The 23,797-nt window shown below is 44.9% G+C and overlaps 2 protein-coding genes across 3 annotated transcripts in view; both read right to left on the bottom strand.

Moving 5' to 3' along the window:
• RNF8 (ring finger protein 8) overlaps nucleotides 1-3,953 on the bottom strand; it is a 33,318-nt gene extending 29,365 nt beyond the window's left edge. Inside the window, exon 1 of one of the 2 annotated variants that reach the window (XM_043591281.1) lies at nucleotides 3,665-3,953. In XM_043591281.1, the coding sequence (XP_043447216.1) occupies nucleotides 3,665-3,775 (111 nt within the window). In that variant the 5' untranslated portion in view covers nucleotides 3,776-3,953. The remainder of the gene's footprint in view (nucleotides 1-3,664) is intronic. The other variant, XM_043591282.1, reaches the window with a different exon arrangement.
• A 15,991-nt stretch (nucleotides 3,954-19,944) lies between these two features.
• The window catches only part of TBC1D22B (TBC1 domain family member 22B), an 80,505-nt gene continuing 76,652 nt past the window's right edge, over nucleotides 19,945-23,797 (bottom strand). The window contains exon 13 of the mRNA XM_043591280.1: nucleotides 19,945-21,945. Coding sequence (XP_043447215.1) covers nucleotides 21,817-21,945 — 129 coding nt within the window. The 3' untranslated portion in view covers nucleotides 19,945-21,816. The remainder of the gene's footprint in view (nucleotides 21,946-23,797) is intronic.

The following is a 23,797-nucleotide window of genomic DNA, read 5'->3' as shown; positions in this document are numbered from 1 at the left end:
GAATAAAGAGCTTATGCATCCTCCCAGATTCTAGGATGAGCATTTTTTAGCTCAGAAGTTGGAAACTCAGTTATTACCTCTGAAAACTATGGAGCAGCAGCCAGGAACTCTTACAACCTGACTTAAGTTCTTTAGTTCTTCGAACAGTTTGCCAGAAATCCCATTTGTTATCCAAGTTCCTCAGAATTAACATATATATCCTTCAAAAATGGAATGTTTAGGGGCACCTGGCTGGCTCAATCAGTAGAGCATGTGACTTTTTAAAGTTTATTTATTTATTTTGAGAGACAGCAAAAAAAACAAGCACGCATGAGTGGGGGAGGGGCAGAGGGAAAGGGAGAGAGAATCCCAAGCAGGCTTGGTGACAGCACAGAGCCAGGTGCGGAGCTCGATCTCATAATCAAACCATGAGATCATGACCTGAGCCACAATCAAGAGTCAGACACTTAACTAACTCAGCCACTTAGGCACCCCTCAGTCAGTAGAGCACGTGATTCTTGATCTCAGGGCTATGAGTTCAAGCCCCATGCTGGGCATGTAGCTTATTTTTAAAAGTTAATTAATTTTTTTTTTTAAATGAAACATTTAAGGGTTTATCTGTCATCCATATTCAGTAAGAATTTTCATGTAGGTAGCTTTATTTCTAATAAAGGAAGTATTCCATAGCCTATTTTAATACTTATGGAGAGACAGCCAGACAGCCCTTGACAACTGCCTGGGTAAAGCATTACAGAAAAGGGAGATGAATGGCTATTTTTTTTGAAATTGCCTCCTGCAGACTCTGAATCCATGAACGTAAGGAATCATTCTTTTTTGTCCTTCCCTTTACTGTCTGTTCCTAGAATTTACCTTCGTACACCAAGGTTAAAGAGTCTGTGGTGAGTTTATCCGGATATTCCGGCACCATTTGCACATGAAAGTAAACTTTGCAGGGGAACGGAGTGCCAATAAACCACCAATGCATATGTTGGGGGTTGTTTCTATTTACAACAATTTTGCAATCCTTACCCACTTTTGCTGCTATCCCATTCCTCCCAGGGATGATTCCTATTGTTTCCCAAATGGCCAGCAAATACTGTAGAACCGTCCTTTCCCTGTTTTCAACCCCTTTAGCCCAAAAACCTTCATGAAAACCTAATTTGTTTTTCCACCAAACTCTCTGGATTGATTTAAGAAGTTTAAGGACAGTGCTTGGCTAGCTCAGTTGGTGGAAGATGCAACTCTTGATCTCCGGGTCATGAGTCTGTGCCCCATGTTAGGTGTAGAGATTACTTAAAAAAACAAAAACAGGGGCACCTGGGTAGCTCAGTCGGTTAAGCTTCCAACTCTTGATTTCTGCTCAGGTCATGATCTCCTGGTTTGTAAGCTAAAGCCCCGCATCGGGCTCTGCTCTGACAGCTCAGAGCCTGTTTGGGATTCTCTCCCTTTCTCTCTCTCTCAAAAAATAAATAAATAAATAAATAAACATTAAAAAACAAAACAAACAAAAGCCTTCTTTGAAAAAAAGAAGTTTAAGGACTTCTTCAGTTGACTTCAGTCAATTTACTACTATGTTCCATTCAGTGAAATGAGAGGAATCTTGTTTTATTGTTTTATCTGGGAAATCTAAGACTTTAAAGGGAACTGGAAAGGCAGGAAACTAACTCCGTTATAACTAAATGCTATCGGCACACTTAAATCTTGTGCACACCGCACACCACTCTGTGTTACGGTTTGGGGGCCACTACGATAAGTAAGACTTCATCTCTCGCCTAGATTCAGACTTCTCTTCATACACACTGCAGGCTACGCTCCAACGACTTCTTAACACCTGACCTTGCAGACAGCCAGGCCTGGCAGGTCGCTCACACATGCCCCTAGAGCAAGTCGGTCCTCCCACTATGTCTTTACCTTTCACGATGGTTTGTATGGGTCTCTTCCCATAGCAGTGGCCCTACACAAAATTAACCAAGAGTTTAAAATATGTGTAGGAGTACTTTACAATTCCTCTTGTCTTTGCTGCAGCAGCTTTCATTCTTTCCGCCCCCAACTCCTACTCCTACTCCCCCTCCTGGGGCTACCAAGCTATTGACAAGTAATGAATTAATCCTCATCAATTGAATCTGAATGTTAACATTTGACTAACTTTACAAGGCTGAGCGTGAGTGTGGTACACTTGCAAGGCTCACGTTAAGCAACACATGTAAAAGCCCAAACCCAATACAAAATAAGGTGCAGCTCCCATTATCCAGGTGTTGGCGTCTTCATTTGTTAACTTCATTTGTTAACCTTCCCAAAGGGAAAATGCTTTTGGAAAAAGGCGTGCAGGGGAAGGTCAATGCTCAAGCTAAAAGAAGGAAGCAGCTGGTGGAGGGGTTGATTAGTATGATTAATACGGACTTTAGGTACGGATACCTGGATAGAAAAAGAGGGCAGGGGTGTCTTTCTGGTGTTCTTCAAATCACAGCACACAAGGAACCCTTTAAAACCTCCTAATCCAGCAAGCTAAGGCTGGACCTGAACCCCTCCTCCGACCCGAGGAACCACTGTTCTGGGAGAGTACTAAGTAATCCGTATCTTGGTACTTGATTGGACAGCCTGCGTGGATGTTCTCCGCCTTCCCAGTGTAAAACTGCTTCCCCATTCAAGCAATAAACTCTTGACGGCAAAGTCGCTCTTATCAGTCCGTCTCACGATACACGAAAAACCACAAATAATAAATACGTGGAAGACGGAACTCAGACTATATTGCTGAGAGAAAAAAGCCTAATCAAACACACATCACCGTCAAAAGACTTATCTTTCATACAAACTATTCCCCGCATCCAAATCGTCGCCAGTCACAAGCTGCTCCCTGATCCAGCTCTGCTTCCCAAGCTGACTGAACCCTAATCCGCTCAGCCCCCTCTCCGAACACCCTAAGCCCCCACCCCAGCAAGCCCCCAAGTGGAAGCGCGCCTCGTCCGTCCTCTTTGTTTCTCCGGTGTGCACGGAGGAGCGCCCCAGAGAACACCACGGGCGGCCTCTGGCGAGGACAGATCCGCTGTTTCCGAATCCCCACCCCCAACCCGTCTGAGGGGGCGCCGCTCGCCGCACGGAGACGCACGCGACGACTGCAGACCCGCCCACGGGGTCAATTTACCTCAAGAGAGGGGAACGCGGGCATTTTCACGTTAAAGTCGAGGCACCGTAAGGGACGTGACCTGCAGCTCGGGTCTTTTTCGACACAAAACTTGACAAAGTTCCTGCTCTCCCGCTGCCCCCCACCGCCTCCCGGGACACCGCTCCGTGCAATCGACACGGGGGCTGTCCCAGCGCCCTCCCCCTCGAACCCCCAGCCGGTCCACACGTCCTCCACGCCCACCTCACGCCAAGCCCCTCCACCAGCTCCTTCCGGCAACCCCGACTTCAGCCCCGGCTCGCCCCGCAGGCCCCGGCTTCCCTCAAAGGGGCCATCTTTTCTTCCGCGCGGTCCTACCTCCACACAAACACCTCGCCCCCCTCAACCGCCCGCCCCAGAACCCCTTTCTCCCCTCCCCCAGGACCTCCCTCCTCCTATCCCTTCCCTCTAACCCGCTCCCACCTGCCCTTCTCCATTCATCTCTCCCACCCGGACGCCCCGGCTGCCTCCCGGCCCTGCTTCCTCAACCCCCTAAGGCTCCCTCAAGGACCCCCTCCTCCTCACCTCGTTTCCGTCCTCGAGCAGCAGCCACTCAGCGTCCATCCCCACTCGTCGCAAGCACCAACTCCGGCCACCGGCGCGGTCTCCCGTGACCAACGAGCCGGGCTCCCCCATAGCCCACTCGGCCCCGGGATCGCGGTCAGCACAGAGCGAGACCCCCACCCGGGTTCCCGCCGCCTCTCGGCTTCGGCGCCGGCGCCATACCTAAACAACAGACAGAAGCAATCGCTACGCGCTCGCGATCGATGCGAACACCCGCTAGGGCTCAGCGCCCCCGCCCGCCCAGCCAGCAAGGCCGAGTCACTGCGCCTGCGCCGGAGCGAGGGCGGCGAGGACGGCGCAGGTGTGAAAGCTATCTAGCCCCAGGTGGGGCGGGGTCGCCGTGGAGCTGCGCCTCTCCCGCTGCAGCCCCACCACCCCAGTAGTAGCCGCCCCCGACCGGAGCCTCTTACCCGCTCCTCTTTAAAATTTTTATTTTGCCTTATGACGAGCTTTCATGATCGCTAAAGCTGTAACCAACTTTTAAACAACTTGTGATCATTTTAAAATATGGTAAGTCTGGGGGCACCTGGCTGGCTCAGTGTGTACAGGGTGCGACTCTTGATCTCCGCGGTGAGTTCAAGCCCCCCGTTGGTTGCAGACCTTACAAAAAGAGAGAGAAAGAAAGAAAGAAGAAAAGAAAGAACCACATTGAGTCGAGTCCGTTTCCGAAGTAGCATCTGTGTTGCATGACCTCCTTTTACTACTGAATTTTTCAAAACTTATAGTAAACAAATCAATGAGGCAGAAATCAGTTACTGAGACCTGAGAGAATTTGAGGGGTGATAGAAATGTTCCGAAACGACTGTCGTGATTGCACAGTTGTATACATTTAGTGAAGAGTCACAGAAGCATTACATACACTCCCTCCCAATCGACGAATTTTATGGTATTTAGCTTATCCTCAATAAAGCTGTGTTACAACACACACACACACACACACACACACACACACACCCTGCAAATTCTTTCCTTTGACTCTCCAGTATAGTGTGGTAGCTCTTCCCTGTAATGAGTACCTCTGTGATAACTCAACACCCCCTTTTGTCTTCTCCATTTGAATCACACAAAGCACAACAGTAAAAGGCTAACATTTGTGGAGAACCAAGTGCCAAGTACTGAACCACGCACCCTACACACCGTATCTTAACACGCTCCTCACAAACAGTATGATAGTGGTTACAATTATAGTTCTTATTTTAAGGTTCATGAGAAAAGAGGCACAGAGAAGTTTAGCAACCGTCTCGAAGTAACAAGTTACACGGTAGAGTAGAATGCCAATTCAGTTCCATTTCCAGGACCTAATTTTCTAACCATGGTTGCAAACCCAGCGTGGAGTTTTATCTGGGTGGCATTGTCGAGCATGTTTGGCCTGTGAGGTCACAGAGGGCCAGGAAAATTGGTGGGAGCCACAACTGCACTCGTGCAGATGCTCCCCTAGGCTCTGGACTCCATGTCTGTTGGTGCCTCCATTCCAGCTTAGCATTCTGTCCCAGGGACAGCAAGCGCATCTAGAGGCCATCCTGACATTTAGTTGGCATGTCTCCTTAAGCTCTTCTTGGCTGTGACAGTTTCTCAGACTTAACTTTGTTTTTGATGACCTTGACAGTTTTTGAGACTTACCTGGCCAGGTGTTTTGTAGAATGTCCCTCAATTGAGATTTGTCTGGTGTTTGTTTGTCTGGCATGAGAAGCCTAGACTGAGGATATAGGTTTAGGGAAGAAGACGACAGAGGTTAAATGTCATTCTCATCACATCATACTGGGGGTGCATGCTATCAACAGGAATTATCACTATAGGTGTTAATCATGATCATCTGGCTGAGATAATGTTTGTCAGGTTTCTCTTCTGTAAAGTTACTGTCTCTCCCCTCTTCTAATACTGTGCTTTTTGGAAGTCACTACACACAGCCCACACTAAGGAGTGGGTGGCCCAGTCAGTTAAGCATCCAGCTTCTTCAGCTCAGGTCTTGATCTCACAGTTTGTGGGTTCAAGCCCTGCATCAGGCTCTGTGCTGACAGCTCGGAGCCTGGAGCCTGCTTTAGAATCTGTGTTTCTCTTTCTCTGCCCCTCCTCCACTTGTTCTCTCCCTCCCTCACTCTCTCTCTCTCTCTCTCTCTCTCTCTCTGTCTCAAAAATAAATAAATGGGGCTCCTGAGTGGTTCAGTCTGTTAAGCGTCTGACTTCAGCTCAGATCATGATCTCACAGTTCATGAGTTCCAGCCCTACGTAGGGCTCTGTGCTGACAGCTCAGAACCTGGAGCCTGCTTTGGATTCTGTGTCTTCCTCGGTCTCTGCCCCTCCCCTGCTCACTCACGCACGCACACACTTTCTCTCTTTCTCTCTCTCACAAAAATAAATAAACATTAAATTTTTTAAAATAAAAAATAAATAAATATTTAAAATAAAAAGGAGTGGGGATTTATGTTCTACTTCCTGAAGAGCAGGGTACCTACATAAATTGCTTATAATTCTGCATGGGAGATTTGCCTCTTCTCCCCCATTTATTTATTGAATCATTTATTCATATTGGTATGGACCCATGGATGTTTATTTTATACTTTGTGTTATAATCCAATACCACTTTATTTATTTTGTTACTCAGATCGTTCCTACTTTGGCTACATTGTCCCTTTGACATACTTCCATCACTGTGTTTTATTTTGATTGAGCACATCCTTACTCTCCAGCGCAAGATGCTCTAGACCTAGAATCGGCCATTTCTCCAAGGAGGCCTGCTTCCTTTTATTGGGAAATGGTGCTATAAACCAAGATCTGGACACTAGGTGTGCTTGTTGCCATTGGAATGTTATTACTTCTAGTTTGTCTCAGCTGACAGGGAAGTAAATATTTGTATGAATACTAACTCCTCTATATCCACATATCTATGGATGTTTACTATATATGTATGCATTTATTCATATTATGTTACATGCATTTATGTATATATGTAGTAATACATATATCTCCATCTGTAAGTTAAAGGTGTGCATACTGATGTCTTACAACTCTAATGCATTACCACCTGGCACCTAGATCATTCTAGTCATCCCCCACCCTTGTTTATCTGCAACCTTCCACTCCAAAAATGCCATCCATTTACTTAATTTCCATTAAGCATGTCATTTCCTGTATACATGTATAGTGTTTCCAGAATTGCTAACCAATACACCCTTGGGAAACACTCTATTAACTACAGTACACGACCCATGAACAAGTCTTTAGCTTTTAGTCTTAAAGACTTCACTCATTTCCAAAGTTACTTAGGTCAGCACCCTATTCCCCACCCCCTTCAAAGAGGTTGTTTCCTAGTTAGATTCTTTTGTCACAGTCTGAATTCTATCTGGGATCCCCTGACCTCCCACAATGATCTTTTAAAATTCATATACATCGAGGGTGCCCTGGTGGCTCAGTCAGTTGAGCTTCCAGCTTTGGCTCAGGTCATGATCTCACGGTTTGTGAGTCTGAGCCCCACATCTGGCTCCCTGCTGTCAGTGCAGAGCCCGCTTCAGATCCTCTGTCCCCCCCTCCCCGCCCCTCCCTCACTCATGCTCTCTCTCTCTCAAAGATAAACACATTTAAAAAACAAAATAAAGGGGCGCCTGGGTGGCGCAGTCGGTTAAGCGTCCGACTTCAGCCAGGTCACGATCTCGCGGTCCGTGGGTTCGAGCCCCGCGTCAGGCTCTGGGCTGATGGCTCAGAGCCTGGAGCCTGTTTCGGATTCTGTCTCCCTCTCTCTCTGCCCCTCCCCTGTTCATGCTCTGTCTCTCTCTGTCCCAAAAATAAATAAAACGTTGAAAAAAAAATTTAAAAAAAAAAATAAAAATAAAATTCATATACATTAAGGTTCACTTTCATAATGTAAAGTTCCATGAGTTTTTGGCACATGCATAGTGTCATGTTTTATAGTATCATAGAGAATAGTTTCATCACCCTAAAAAGTCTCCTGTGCTCACCTATTTGGCCCTCCTCCACCCCTGTACCTTGTTTGTTTTATTTAACAACATATCCTGGAGATCACTCCATAGCAGTATGGACCTATATTCCTTCTTCCCCTTTATGGCCGTGGATCACTCCATTGTACAGATGTACCATTGCTTCTTCCACCAGTCCTTGAATGATACACAGTTTGCCTCTTTCTAGTCTTTCGTTATCGTAAACAGCCCGGCAATGAATTAGTAGGTACCACTTATGAGTATTAGATGCTTTTCACATATTATCTTACTTAATCCTCATCACCATCCTACAACATAGTTCCACTTACCTATGAGAAACCTGAGACTACTAGGTTGCCCAAGGTCTTCTCACCATGAACTTCTTTTTTTTTTTTTTTAACATTGATTTATTTTTGAGACAGAGAGAGACAGAGCATGAACAGGGGAGGGTCAGAGAGAGAGGAAGACACAGAATCCAAAGCAGGCTCCAAGCTCTGAGCTGTCAGCACAGAGCCCGACGCGGGGCTCAAACTCACAGACCGCGAGATCATGACCTGAGCCAAAGTCGGACGCCTAACCAACTGAGCCACCCAGGCGCCCCATCCGTGAACTTCTTGAGAGTCATGTCTGGTTTTCAGTTGTATTCCTGACATTTTAATTGACTAAATAAATGCAACTCAACTAGTAAATGGCAGTGCTGGGAACTGAAGCCATGGCTCGAGCTTGGACTTATCTACCCCAAAGGCTGAACACCTTACGGTCTAGCAGTGATCTCTAAGGTGGAATGGTCCCCCAGGGAGTACACAAGATGACCCATTTGCTTGTGGGAAGAATATGTTAGGATGTCTAGGTTATTATCCCATCCTTTAAAAAAAAAGTTCATTTTTGTGAATATTCTATATTCACATAAAAAGACAACATAGAGGATACAGACTTTATATGAATAAATAAATACACATATATTGGGCTTTTTGCTCAGACCTTCTTTTGCTGCTAAGAATGCATGGTCAAAATGGTTTGGAGATACTGCCTTCTAAGATTTGGGGATTTTATTAACTCTACCTCCCCTGTTTATTCCCTTATAACAGTGAATCTCAACTGGGGGCAATTTTGCCCCCTAGAGGACAATTAGCAATATCTGGGAGCACTTCTTATTGTCATGACCGGGGCAGGGGTGTTACTGGCATACGGTGAGTAGAAGCCAGGGATGCTGCAAAACATCCTACAAATCACAGGACAGTCCCACAACAAGCATCATCCAGTCCAACATGCCAATAGTGATAAGGTTGAGAAGACTTGCATTATACCCATCTCAGGAGGGAATAATGGAGAGGAAAGAAAGAGCAGGATGCAGAAGAGGAACTAGGGTGTTATCTGTATCCGTGGATCTGACACTTGTCTCATTACATACGCTCAATTTTGGTGAATCACACTGAGCTGAGGAGTGTTAGAAAGAGTTGATAGTGGAGAGGCTTGGGAAGTAAGAAAGGAAAACAAGAAGAGGAGGAAGCACAAGGCAAGAAGAAGGAAGGAAAAGGGAGGAAAGAAATAACGGAAAGGAGGGGTACCTGGGTGGCTCAGTCGGTTAAGCGTCCGACTTCAGATCAGGTCATGATCTCACAGCTTGTGAGTTTGAGCCCCGCATCGGTCTGTGCTGACAGCCCAGAGCCTGGATCCTGCTTTGGATTCTGTGTCTCCCTCCCTCACTCTGCCCATCTCCTGCTCACGCTCTGTCCCTCTCTCTCAAAACACAAGCATTAAAAAATATTTTAAAAATATGGAAAGGAAGTGGGGCAGACTGTTTTCCAAGATGATTATAAGATCTCCCATCCCACATACTCTTAACAATATGACATCGACACTCCTAACTTGGGAGATGGCATCAATATTTCCTCCCCTGGAATCTAGGTGGGCATGTGACACCAGCAGAAGTGATGTTATGCCATAAAAGATAATACAGTTTCCACATGGCCTTTTTTGGGATGCTCTTGGAACCCAGTCACCAAAAGGAAGTGGTGAGAACAAACACACGAAGAGGCCATGTGCCGATGTTCTGGCCAATAGCTCCAATTGAGGTCCCAGCTGATAACCAGCATCAACTGCTACACATGGGTATTAAGGCACCCCTAGATGACACCAGCCCCCAACGGTGAATCAACCCTAGCCTTTGAGTCTTTCCAGCTGAGGCCCCAGACCTCATGGAATAGTGACTCCTGAATTGTCATCCCTGTTGTACCACACCTGAGTTCCTGCCCCAGAGTCTGTGAGCATAACACGATGGTTGCGTTAAATCACTTAGTTTTGGGGTGGTTTGTTATACAGCAATACAGAACTAGAACAGGAAAGGTGGGAGGGGGGTGCTGCTGGCCAGTCATTAGTAATCTGTTTATATATTAGGGTAACACTAGCAACTGTAACATACAAACCCTGGGTTTCAGTGGTTTAGTACAATAGAAGTTATTTCTTACTCACGTAAGTGTTCAGTGCAGTGTTCCTGGTTTATGGACAGCCTGTCACTAAATCATTCAGGATGGGGCGCCCAGGTGGTTCAGTCAGCTAAGTGTCCAACTTCGGCTCAGGTCATGATCTCGTGGTTCATGAGTTCAAGACCCACATCGGGCTCTGTGCTGACAGCTCGGACCCTGGAGCCTGTTTCAGATTCTGCGTCTCCCTCTCTCTCTGTCCCTCCCCTGCTTGTGCTCTCTCTCTTTCTCAAAAATAAACATTAAAATTTTTTTTTTTAAATCATTCAGGAACTCAGATCTCTTTCATCCTGTGGCTTCTCTATTTCCCAGAGCTTGGAGTGTTCTGTATCTACAAAGCAACACAGGGGAAAGACAGAATGAAGAAGGCACACCTGCTTCTTAACTGTCTTGTCCCCAAAGTTACATTCTCTCTGCTCATATTTTATTGAAGAGAATTGGTCACATGATCCTACTTAGACCTAAGAAATGTTGGGAAATGTAATCCCTGGTTGATCAGCCAGTTCACAGAAACTACTCTACACCGTGGAAAGAGGAACATGAATTCTGATGGGCAGCTAGCTGACTCTGGCAGACTTTAGAATTCAAGTTTATGAATTGAAATGATGATCCTAACAAAGCTTTCTCTTCCTCTTCTTCTCTCCCATCTCCTTGCTTTTTAATCTCCCTGGAATAGAGGTGGAATAGAAGGATGGAGTATCATGATCACATTTTGGCCCCTCTGTGGATTTTGTGAAAGGTCAGCCCTTAATTTGGTGGGAAATTAGATGCTATTGTGGCATGACAGTGAGATGTGTGGAGGTTGGAGCCAAGTTGCCCAAGTTCTAATCCTGGCTCAGCTGCTTATTAGATATGAGACCTCAGGCAAGTTATTTGACTTCTTCAAGCCTCCATTTCCCTATTTATAAGACAAGGGTGATGATAAGGATAACACTCAACTTATAGGATTGTTATGAGGATTAATCTGGTGAATTCCTATAAGATAGTTTTGCTTGGTACCGAGTAAGTACCCTATAATTGTTAGCTACTATTATAGAAGAATGGAGCTTCAGCTTCTGCAGAAGCCACCTCCTATAGGTATAAAGTCTATCTCCCTGTGCCTTCTCTATGTTTTCTTGTCTAAGAGACATGGAAAAAAATGTGTCCCCCTCTTTAAATTGGCTTATTATAAAGTTAGAAGTCCCTTGAATCAGTTTTAGACTTTTATTACCCATCTCCAAGCAAGATGGTTTTGTGTTTTGTTTTTTTTTAAACGTCTAAAGCAAATAGTTCCCAATGTGAGCAAGCGTTGTCCATTTTGGGGGCACGGCTCTGCCGGTTGATTTAAAGCGTGGTTCCCCTGTGTGAGGTTCAATAAAGGTGAAGTGGAACTTTTTTATTATGATTTCAAAAGATTGAGCAGAGAAGAAAAGGGTCTTGATATAGCATCTCAAGCAAAGTCCTGTGTTTCTCCTTCAGTCTCTCTAATCCTGAGATCACAGGCCAACTTTTCAATAGACTGCTACATTTAGTCATCCTGGGGGTGGGGTGGGCCGTGATTACACAGATGGGTTCTCTAGACTTGGAGGAATTCAGAGTGACTGAGGGGAGGTAAAATCCCAGATGGAGTGATCCAGCCTTAGTGTGTGTGTGTGTGTGTGTGTGTGTGTGTGTGTGTGCGTGCGCGTGTGCATGTGATGGGGAGGTAGGGTTAATGGCTCCACAGTCTCATTCACTCTACCTTTTCTTTTACTCATTTATTCTACTATTTCTTCTCTGCCCACCCCCAAATGTAAGACTCTGTGCTGAAGGAATCAGGGAAATATGTCTCTTATTTTTGAAAGGGAATGTTTTAGAAAACCAGAAGTAGGTGAGGAAGGAAAAAGGCACCATCTGCTTTGGACAGCTTGTGTATTAACTGCTATCTTATGTAAACAGGGTTTTAAGTATAGGGTTTGTAAGATATTTCTGATACCTTTAATCAAGTTTATTATATTTTGGAAGTGCTTATAATGACTCATCGAGTTTACGGTATTCTGGAGGTATTGTGATCAGGAATTAAGGTGGATGTTTTAGAGGTTCTTGAAAGTAGTGCTGTGGGAAACCACCACATTCCTTTCTGGTTGCGGCTCCGGCTGTTTCTTTAAGCATCCTTTAACTTGCCCAGGATCAGTATCCATTTCAAATATTTATTACCCATCTGATTTTACTGAAGGGGAGAGGGAGAGAGGAAAAGAGGAGGCAGATAAGAGGGAGGGCAAGAGGCAGCAGAAACCAGGTATCAATAATTACTACCTCGTTTTCTTCTTCTGACAGAGTTGGCTTCAGGCTGTTTATTTTGCAAGTAATACATGGGATTAGGTAGCTAATATAAAATAGGCTTGGGGTGACTTACAACTGAATCCTATCACTCTGAGTTGGCTATATTTGGACTACAGAAAAACCCAAAAAGCAAAAATCCCTAATTCAACTCACCTTTGTCTAGGGTTGGGGAAAGGGGGGGGGGGAGAGAGTGGCAATGTTTCTCACATGGAGAACCTTGAGTTCTATAATCCAAGGTTATAATGCAATTCTCATCACACTTTTTCGACTTAACAAATTCACTGCATTATCAGCTGTGGCATTTATTATTCAGGACTTGTGGAAATGTGCTTATTTTAGCCAGCAGCAGGTTTATTTCTTCCATTTCAGTAATAACACGCAGAGTTGTGTTTTTCAAACTCAAGTTAACACTCAGTAATGAGTCTTAACCAGCATTAAAAAATTTTTGTTGGTTTATTCATTTTTAAAAAAATTTTTTAACATTTATTTATTTTTGAGAGACAGACGTGTGTGGGAGAGGGACAGACACACACACACACACACACACACACACACAGAATCCAAAGCAGGCTTCAGGCTCCAAGCTGTCAGCACAGAGCCCGATGTGGGGCTTGAACCCAAGAACCCCGAGATCACGACCTGAGTCCAAGTCTGATGCTCAACTGACTGAGTCACCCAGGCACCCCCATGTTTATTCATTTTTGAGAGAGAAAGAGAGAGAGAGAGAGAGAGGCAGAGAGAGAGGGAGACACAGAATCCAAAGCAGGCTCCAGGCTCTAAGCTATCAGCACAGAGCCTGATGCAGGGCTCAAACTCACAAACTGTGACATCATGACCTGAGCCAGAGTTGGACGCTTAATCAACTAAGCCACAAGGCACCCCTAGCATTAAAAAAAAAAATGGAATAAAACAGGTCACAGGCCACCATGTATAGAAACAGTATGTACTGTTGTGAAATGTTTGTTGTTCATATTTGTGTGTGTGTGTGTCTGTGTCCTGGGCTCAATGTAAAGTGTGTTTTTTACTGTAGGTTGTGGTCAAAGACGGTTGGAGGATTTCTGGTGCCAGACAAGAAGGAGTAAGCCCACTGCAGTCTCTCTCTGCTGCTTATTATGACTAAAAATTCTGGACAAACTAACACTGAGAACTCTGTGAAGTAAACAAGCAGGGAAATTAGGGAGGGAGTCAAAGCTTGAAGAAGCTATCTGTAGGGGGTAAGTTTCTAAAAAATTTTCCATCTTGGGGCGCCTGGGGGCTCAGTAGGTTAAGCTACTGACTTCGGCTCAGGTCATGATCTCATGGTTCGTGAGTTCAGGCCCCACGTTGGGCTCTGTGCTGACAGCTTGGAGCTTGCAGCCTGCTTGGGATTCTGTGTCTCCCTCTCTCTCTGCCCCTCCCCCCTCATGCTCTGTTTCCCTCTCTCTTAAAAATAAACATTAAAAAAAAGTTTTTTTTTTCCATCTTTACTCTCACAGCTTTGACTTGAGATTAGGTCCCAGTTAAGTGGCTTCCCAGTAGCACTGGCAAAAAAAATGAGAGAAACCCAAAAGAAAACAACTCTTGTTTCTTCTACTCTATTCACACTTTTGACACCATGTGTGTGGGGTTTTTTTTTTCCCCCACATCAACCAATTCTCCAGCTCTCTGGATGGCAACAGGATGTCCTACAACTCAATTCTGACACTACCCGGAGCTAGCACAGACCCCACAGGTTATGGGCTCCATCCCAAAAGACTGCCCCTACTTCAGATGCCAGTCATATGCCCCAGGTTGTCACTTGTGTCTTTTCCAAGTGGCTACAAATTAGGGGGTTCCCATAACCCCTTCCTCAGGTTTGATAATTTGCTACAATGGCTCACAGAACTCAGAGAAGTCCTTACTTACACTTACTGGTCTATCACAAAGGAACAGCCAGATAAAGTACACAAGGTAAGGTCTGGAAGGGTCCTGAGCACAGGTGTTTCTGTCCCTGTGGAGTCGGGATGCATCACTCTTCCTAGCACATGGATGTGTTCACCAGCCCAGAAGCTCTGTGAACCTCTTTGGTAAGGGTTTTTAAAGCAGGTTTCATCACGTAGCCATAACTGATTAATAACCCAATCTCCAGCCCCTCTCCCTTCCCCAAAGGATGAGGATGGGCTGAAAGTTCCAAGCTTACAATCATGGCTTGATCTTTCTGATGACCAGCCACCCATTTTGAAGTTATCCAGGAGCTCACCATGAGTCACTTCAAAATATAAGGTGAACAAAAGACGCTTCTATCACTCAGGCAATTCCAAGGGTTTTAGGAGCTCTGTGTCAGGGACTGGGGGAAGAGACCAAATATATATTTCTTATGTCACAAACCACATCTCCCTGACCCGATGACTTGGTTAAAGGGTCTCTGCGAGCCAGAGAGTGTGGGGGGAACTATAATTAATTTTTTCTCTTCTGGACCTGTCACAAGGGCAGGACTAAATCGTGCAGCAGTGGTGGCACTAGTGTGGGCAGCAGAAAATTCAAGAGAAACACTATCATTCCGGCTGACTAGGAAACAGAGCACCAGGGAACCAAAGAGTACAAGGGGGAATCCCAGAAAGAAGCCAGCTAGAGAGGGGATCCCAATTCTGTGTATGAACTGGCACAAGATTTGCATGGTGAAAACAAACCCAAAGTAGCATAGCAAAGCCTCTGAAAAACTGAAATGACACTAGAACAATGGCCCTCAGAAGATGAGAGAGAACTTGCCGTTTAAACCTAACTGGGTTGCCCGGTCTTCAAGCTGTATTACAAAGCTGTAATCATCAAGACAGTATGGTACTGGCACAAAAACAGACATTCAGATCAATGGAACAAAATAGAGAACCCAGAAATGGACCCACAAATGTATGGCCAACTAATCTTTGACACAGCAGGAAAGAATATCCAATGGAATAGAGACAGTCTCTTCAGCAAGTGGTGCTGGGAAAACTGGACAGTGACATGCAGAAAAATGAACCTGGGCCACTTTCTTACACCATACACAAAAATAAACTCAAAATGGATGAAAGACCTAAATGTAAGACAGGAAGTCATCACAATCCTTGAGGAGAAAGCAGGCAAAAACCTCCTTGATGTTGGCCGCAGCAACTTCTTACTCAACGTGTCTCCAGGGGCAAGGGAAACAAAAGCAAAAATGAACTATTGGGACCTCATCAAAATAAAAAGCTCTGCACAGTGAACAATCAGCAAAACTAAAAGGCAACCGATGCAATGAGAGAAGATATTTGCAAATGACACATCAGATTAAAGGTTAGTATCCAAAATCTATAAAGAACTTATCAAACTTAACACCCCCAAAACAAATAATCCAGTGAAGAAATGGGCAAAAGACACGAATAGGCACTTCTCCAAAGAAGACATCCAGATGGCCAACCGACACATGAAGAAATGCTCAACATCACTCATCATCAGGGAAATACAAATAAAAACCACAATGAGATACCACCTCTCACCTGTCAGAATGGCTAACATTAACAACTCAGGTAACAACAGATGTTGGTGAGGGTACGGAGAAAGAGAGTCTCTTTCACACTGCTGGTGGGAATGCAAACCGGTGCAGCCATTCTGAAAACAGTATGGAGGTTCCTCAAAAAATTAAAAATAGAACTACCCTATGACCCAGCAATTGCACTACTAGGTATTTATCCAAAGGATACAGGTATGCTGTTTTGAAGGGGCACATGTACCCCAATGTTTATAGCAGTACTGCCAACAATAGCCAAAGTACAAAAGAGCCCAAATGTCCATCGACAGAAGAAAAGCAAAAATAATATAAAAACAGGGAGGGGGACAAAACATAAGAGACTCTTAAATATGGAGAACAAACAGAGGGTTGCTGGAGGGGTTGTGGGAGGGGGGATGGGCTACATGGGTAAGAGGCATTAAAGAATCTACTCCTGAAATCATTGTTGCACTATACGCTAACTTGGATGTAAATTAAAAAACAAAAACAAAAACAAAAAAACAGCCACATCTTAAACTTACCAAGTTGTGCACATTAAATATGTATAGTTTTTTGTATGTCAATCATTTGTCAATAAAGTGGTTTAAAAAAAAAAAAAAACCTAACTGGGTTGCCTACTAAAACAAAGCAAAATGAAGTCAGTGCTTTCTAGAGCAGAGATCAGCAAACTTTCTCCATAAAAGACCAGCAAGTAAAATATTTTTAAGCTTTGTGGGCCATACAGTCTATCACAACTACTCAACTCTGCTACTGGAGTGTCAAAGAAGCCAAAAACAAGAGGTAATGAATAAGTATTGCTGTGTTTCAATAAAGCTTTATTTATAAAAGAGGAAGAGGGTTGGATTTGGCCCACAGGCCATAGTTTGCTGACCCTTGCTCTAGGGGATTTTAGTTAAGACCAAGACTCTCACATATAACGTTCAAAATGTCCAGGATACAGTCCAAAATTACTCAACATTCAAAGATGTAGGAAAAGGTGGTCAATTTTTATGAGGAAAGCCAATTGAAAGATGTCAACCCCAAGATGAGACAGATGTTAAAAATGCCAGACAAAAATGTAAAACAGGTATTACAGCTATGCTTCATGAGGTAAAAGTAAACACACTTGAAATGAAGGGAAAACTCAGGAGAGAAACAGGAACCACACACACACACACAAAAAATCAAATGGAAATATTAGGACCAAAGCCTGCAATACCTGAAGTACAAATTCATGGGCACCTGGGTGGCTCAGCCCATTAAACGTCTGACTCCTGATTTCGGCTCAGGTCAGGATCTCACGGTTTGTGAGTTCAAGCCCCGCATCGGGATCTGTGCTGATTGAGCAGAACCTGATGGGATTCTCTATCTTTGCCCCTCCCCCACTCATGCGCTGTCTCTCCCTCTCTCTCGCTAATAAATAAATAAATCAACTTAAAAAAAATTCACTATACGGGCTTGGGATGCCTGGGTGGCTCAGTTGGTTGATTGTCTGACTTCAGCTCAGGTCATGATCTCCCAGTTTGTGGGTTCAAGCCTCGCATTAGGCTCACTGTTGTCAGTGCAGGGCCTGCTTTGGATATCCTCTGTTCCCCTCCCTTTGCCCCTCCCCCACTCATGCTCTCTCAAAATTGAATAAACTTAAAAAAAAAATTCACTGTGTGGGCTTAATGTAGAATGGAGATGACAGAAAAGGAGTCAACGGACTTAAAGACAGACAAAAAGAAAGTTCTTAATCTGAAGAACAGAAAGGAGAAAAAGTGAAAAAATAAAACAGAACCCGAGGAAGTATGGGTCTAACATTCACATCATTAGAGTCCCAAGGGAGGATTGAGACTGGTGCGGAAAAATACATATATATTTGAAGAATAATAGCTGAAGGCTTCTCAAACTTGGTGAAAGGCATACAACTATAGATTCAAGGAACTCAAATCCCAAGTAGGATAAATGCAGCAAAACAAAGCAAAACGAAACAACCAAAAAACACACAAAACCCCCAAAGCTCCAAAAACAAAAATAACCCCCCCAAACAATCCACAATTCAGATACACTATCAAACTTCTGAAACCCAAAGGGAAAAAAAAAATCTTAGAAGCAGTCTGAGAAAAAACATATTCCTCAGAATATCAAAAATAGAATTACCGTATGGTCCAGTAATTCTGCTTATGGGTATGTACCCCAAAGAACTGAAAGCAAGGTCTTTAAGTATTTACACAACTGTGTTCACAGCAGCGTTATTCTCGATGGCCAAAAAATGTAAGACCACTGACGGATGGAAACAAAATATGGTGTGTGTGTGCGTGCCCACGTGCGTGTTGGAATATTATTCAGCCTTAAAAAAAAGGAAGGATGGGGCGCCTGGGTGGCTCAGTCGGTTAAGTGTCTGACTTCGGCTCAGGTCATGATCTCACATTCTGTGGGTTTGAGCCCCATATGGGGCTCTGTGCTAGCAGCTCAGAGCTTGGAGCCTCCTTGGGATTCTGTGTCTCCCTCTCTTTCTGCCCCTCCCATGCTCACGCTCTCATTCTTAAAAATAAACAATTTTTTTTAAAAAAAGGAAGGATATTCTGATACATGCTACAACATAGGTGAACCTTGAGGACATTACGAAGTAAAATAAGCCAATCAAAAAACCCCATATACTGTATTGTTCACTTACATAACTTACCTAGAGTCGGCAAATTCAGAGAGAAAGTGGAATGGTGGTTGCCGGCTGTAAGGAGGCGGAAATGGGGAGCTGTCGTTTAATGGAGACGGAGTTCTAGTTTTGCAAGATGAAACGAGTTGTGGTGACGGTCGCACAGCGATGCAAATGGACTTATCCCTAGTGACCTGTACACTTAAAAATGACTAAGATGGCAAGCTATGTTCTGTGCATATTGCCACAATTTTTAAAAACACCGTCTGAGAAAAATAATGGAATTAAATATAGAACAGCGATCTCAATGACTGTGGATTTCTCATCAGAAACTGTGGAAGAGACAGTGGAACGACATCTTTAAAGCGCCAGAATAACTATACCTAGAGAAAATATATTCAGGACTGAAGGCAAAATAAAGACCATTCTCAGATGAAGGAACACTAAGAGAATTTCTCGAGAAAGTTTTTCAGGCAGAAGGGAAATCACAGTTTCAGAGGGGATGTTGAAGGTTAAGGAATGAAGGAGGAATCGCTTCTCGGCCTTTTGGCTAAGATCAAGCGGAGGAATGAAGGAGGGACGTAAATGGTAAGTGTCTCCTCTCAGGTTCTTTAAGATATGTGTATCTACTGAGGGCAAAAAATTGTTGATTTTGAGCCAGGCATATGGCCGCCTGGAACAGACTATTCCTCCAACCTCCCTTACAACGAGGTGTGACCTACTGTGGGACTAAGTTCCGCTCCCCGAGTTGTAAAAGGAGGTATTAAGGGGCAGCTTTCTGGAACATTCCTTAAGATACTGCTGACACATTTTTTTTTCATTCCCTTTTCTCTGTCCCTTCTTTATCCATCCTGTTGCTTGGAAAGTGGATGCAGTGGCTGGCGTGGCAGCCCCATCTTCCCCGGTGAAGACCGCGAGGCGGAGTCCAGATTCCTAAAGACTCTGTGAAACAGACCCATCATCCTAGCCCTGGGTGGTCTACTTTTGGACTTTGATGTGAGGCAGGAGGTATGCTCCCTTGGTGTGTAAGCCACCGTTATGTCTGGGTTCCTGTAGCGTGTTGCTGCATTTGACCCTAAGACAGCTCCTAACTGCTGAAACCAAGCAACACTCTCGAATGAATCCAGGGAGAAGTTCTGGGTGAGGAAACCATCCAAGTGTTTCTCACAGCACTTGGCGTATGGCGAGGTGCTCTGTAAATGTCCGTGGTTAGGTACCATGTGGCTCAGTTTTGTATTGTCCACAGTATCCAGCGCAGAGTCGGTGCGCCATCCTCCGAGACCGCCTTCTGACTCTCTGTCGATCCCCGGCTTGCCCTACGGAAAATGTGTCCCCCATCCTTACTGGCATCAGCAAGAAAAACCTGACCAAAGGGCACGCCTTAGGTTCCAGGTTACACAAATCCATGGGAGAAAAATCAGCAGTGGAGGAGGAAATACACTATTTATTTACAATTCTTTCACTTTATCCACAATTTCCATACAAACATAAAAACTAAAAAAATAAAACCACCACTTGGGAACACAAGTGTCTTTCTTTAATTAGTCCGGTTGAGGGAGGGTCACCGCCCTCTTGCTCTGTGAAGGAGACTATTGAGGCACACTGAAGGGGAACAGGAGAAGGTTGGGAAGAATGCCTGAGAAACAGCTCCAGATGAGAAATGTAACACGCCAGCGTGGTGGAGCTTCACTGGCGGAGACTCAAGGGCGTCACCCACTGGGGACACTGACCGGCTTCCCAAGAGGACGACGGCTCCTTGCCACCATCCCCCCCGCCTCTCCACTACGGAACTCTAGAAATCAAACACACCTCACGCATCTCATGAGCGGTGTGGGGTATGGTGGTGACAGTGGGGGACGCTGGATGCTTCTCTCGGAGAAGAGCCCTCAACCCCAGGGAGACACAGGAAACCCCTTTCTCCTTGGCACTGATGAGTCAGTCACAGCTTCTGTCTTGAATACAACGCTGACTTAAAACGGAAAAACAAAAGCTCTCCCCCAGCATCCTGGGGAAAGGGAAGGGCTGAAAACATGCTCTCTGGGAGGTGGCTAGGGGTGAGGGGTGGGGGGCAGGGGGGCTCTGTCTGCCCAACAGGGGGAAGGAGTGGGGCTGACGCTCCACAAAGACCCGGGGAGGGGTGGGGAGAGGGGGAGACAGAAAAACTCAGCCGCTGACGCTTGGGACGGCCACCGCTGGTTGTCACAGCAGCTCCATCTGCTCAGCGCCACTTGCTCTGGCAGACGCCCACCCGCTCCCTCACAGGGGGGCGCCCAGAAACCGACCTGGAGGCGCTGGGCCCACCTGCCTGGCGACGTCATCTGTGCTAGTGACCTAGATTGCTTTCACATGTTGATGCACATTATAAATATAAAATCATATCTGCTACAAAGAGGACGTATATTTGTACATCTTTACCCATATACATAATAACACAATTTACACATAATATCTTGGAGTGGGTCATCATGGAAAAAGGGTTTGGAGAGGTAAAAAGCCCCTTCTCCCTCCCCCTGCCCTGATCCGTCTCAAGGGAGGCTTATATACTTGGTCACCGAGGGGCCCTTCCCAGCGGGTCGTGACAGGGCTGGTCTGGACACATGAATTCGGACACGTAACTAAATGCCGATGGGTGTGGATGCCCACGTACACACACGAACGCAGGCACACATACAGACATCTGGTGAGAAAAGGAAAACTAAAATTCCTAGCCCTTGGGTGTAGGCCTCTTCCCAGACTTATAAGCATCAGTGCCTCCTCTATCTGAGAACAACAGTCTAAAACTGCCCCTCACCGGCTCACACGAGGGCAGAGGGGGAAGGGCTAGGAACCAGGGAGGGAGGGGAGGGGGAGGGGCCAGGAGTCTTTTGAAAACATAAGGCGTTTTTTGACCTGTGATCAAATGAAACCATGTCACAAAAAGCAACGGCATCAGTTGGGGCCGGGAGGCAAGAGACAGTCCGTCCATGTAGGGACAATGTGAGTTGAGACCCTGAGCCTTCCCCTTCTTCTGTCCAGTTTCTTTTAAAGGGGCAGACAACCCTGTACCTCCTTTCCTGTCCTCTCCCAGAGCTGGGCCCATCCACATGTCATGGAATACTGATAGTGGTCCAAGAAACATATCCAGAGACATGGAGTGGTGGACAGGCACGCCAAAGAGTTAAGACCTGGGCGGCGGATGTGAGCTTTTTACAGCAGGAGTGGTTCCTGGCCTGAGTCCACGGCTCGCACAGTGGCCACAGTGATCAGATTGCCATCAGAGATGGGGACAGTCTGGGTCCCCCCTGGGGAGACAGCACCTATCGGCGGTAGTGATTGGGGGCATCGGCAAACATGTACTTCAGTCTGTACGCCTCGGCGAGCAGTAGCCCGATCTCTTCGTTGCCCCAATGGATCGTAGGTAGGTTTTGTAGCAGCATCAGGAGACCCTGGAATGCAAGAAAGACGTTTTTATCATCCCGGGACTACAGACCAGGGGACCAGCAGGCCCTGGGACGGGGTCCCTTCCTCCTGGATCACACACATCCCGCAAGGTCGGGCTCCCCCCTCCAGAGCAGCACACATCTCCCGGCCCCCAGTTCACCTTCAGAAAGCCCTGAAAAGCCTCTGCTAATTTTCCGATATCCACTAGCACCTGCCTCTTTGAACAATATTATAAACAGAGAACGACACCGACAAATAAGGATGTTTAAAAGAGAAAAATAATCTCCCTCATCATCCAAACATACTCTCTTCATTTCCAAGTACTGCTTTTCAGTCTTTTTCTCACACGCATATTTCTTTAAACAGCTGTAATCATAATTATGATTTTATGCTTTTTAATCATCTTCTTTCTCTAGAATTTTAGTGTCTTTCCATGCAGCCTTCAAAGCTGACTATTCTCAGGGTTAGTATGTAGCTATACCCAAATGTACTCAACCATTTATCTTTTGTTAGATACTTAATTTGCTTCCTTTAAAAATAACATTTATTAAAAAAACCCTCACTTATTCATATTCATAAATGCATAACCTTATGCATTTGACATATTTCTCCTAATCGAGTGTTCACTTGTAATCACTATATTTAGCTTCTTCCTTGTTCTCCAAAGACTGTCCTGTCCTCAACCTACTGGTCCAGCTCCTTTCCTACTAACCCAGTATACATGCCTCGTCCAGCTAGGCCCATTTCAGCCAGATTTATCTGTGCCTCCGTGGTTTAGTTTACTTGGTTCCTTTCACTTGGAATACCTTTCCTTTTCCCCTCTGCCTACCTCAATCCTCTTCAGTTCTCAAAGCCCAGGTCCCTCTAACAGTTCCCATAGAGACACCCTATTAAAGAGGATAACAGAATAAAAAGCGAATGTGAGGTTTTCTCTGTAATTTATTTACCCATGTTGTTGCTGCTGCTTCATGTTGTTTTTCTTTCTCTTTTTTTTAAGTTGATTTACTTATTTATTCTTAAATAATCTCTACACCCAATGTGGGGCTTGAACCCACAACCCCGAGATCAAGAGTCACATGGTCTTCCAACCAGGCCAGCCAGGCACCCCTGTGTCTCTTTTTGAACTGGATATTCTTCTTCTTCTTTTTTAAAATTTTATTTATTTATTATGAGAGAGAGAGACAGACAGACAGAAGATGGACAGCGGGAGGGGCAAAGAGAGAGAAGGACAGAGAATCCTAAGCAGGCTCCATGCTGTCAGTACAGAGCCAGATTCAGGGCTTACTCTCATAAACTGTGAGATCGTGACCTGAGTTGAAATCAAGAGTCAGACATTTAACCCAGTGAACCACCTCGGTGCCCCATCAACTGCATAGTCTTATTTTTCTGATTATAAAAGTAATAGTAGCAAGACAAAACCCAGAGGCACAAGAAGACCGGCAGACTCGATTACATACAACTTCAAAATGTCAAAAGGTGCCGAAAACCAAGTTAAAATCTAAGAGACTGACTATAAGTTATATGCTAACTAATTTGGATGTAAACTGAAAAAAATAAAATTAATAAAAAACAAAGAAACTGACTGTAAGAAAATATTTGTAACACCTATAAAAGACAAAAGGTTAATATCTATAACCAAAAAGGGTGCCTACAAATCACTGAGAAATAAGAAAACCACCAAATAGAGAAACAGGTGAGTAATATGAATAGGTAACAGGCAGAGTGCCTATGGCCCAACACACATGCGGTGAGTACTCTTGCTTTTAGCTGCTCTGAACACCCAGCAATGTTTTGTAGTTTTTAGTGGAAAGGTCTTGCATATCTTTTACGAGATTTCTTCCTTTAGAAACAGAAACT

Source organism: Prionailurus bengalensis, chromosome B2, assembly GCF_016509475.1.
Source record: "Prionailurus bengalensis isolate Pbe53 chromosome B2, Fcat_Pben_1.1_paternal_pri, whole genome shotgun sequence".
NCBI lineage: Eukaryota > Metazoa > Chordata > Mammalia > Carnivora > Felidae > Prionailurus > Prionailurus bengalensis.
Note: the sequence above shows the minus strand (reverse complement) of the source record. Positions and strands in the feature narration are given on the sequence as shown.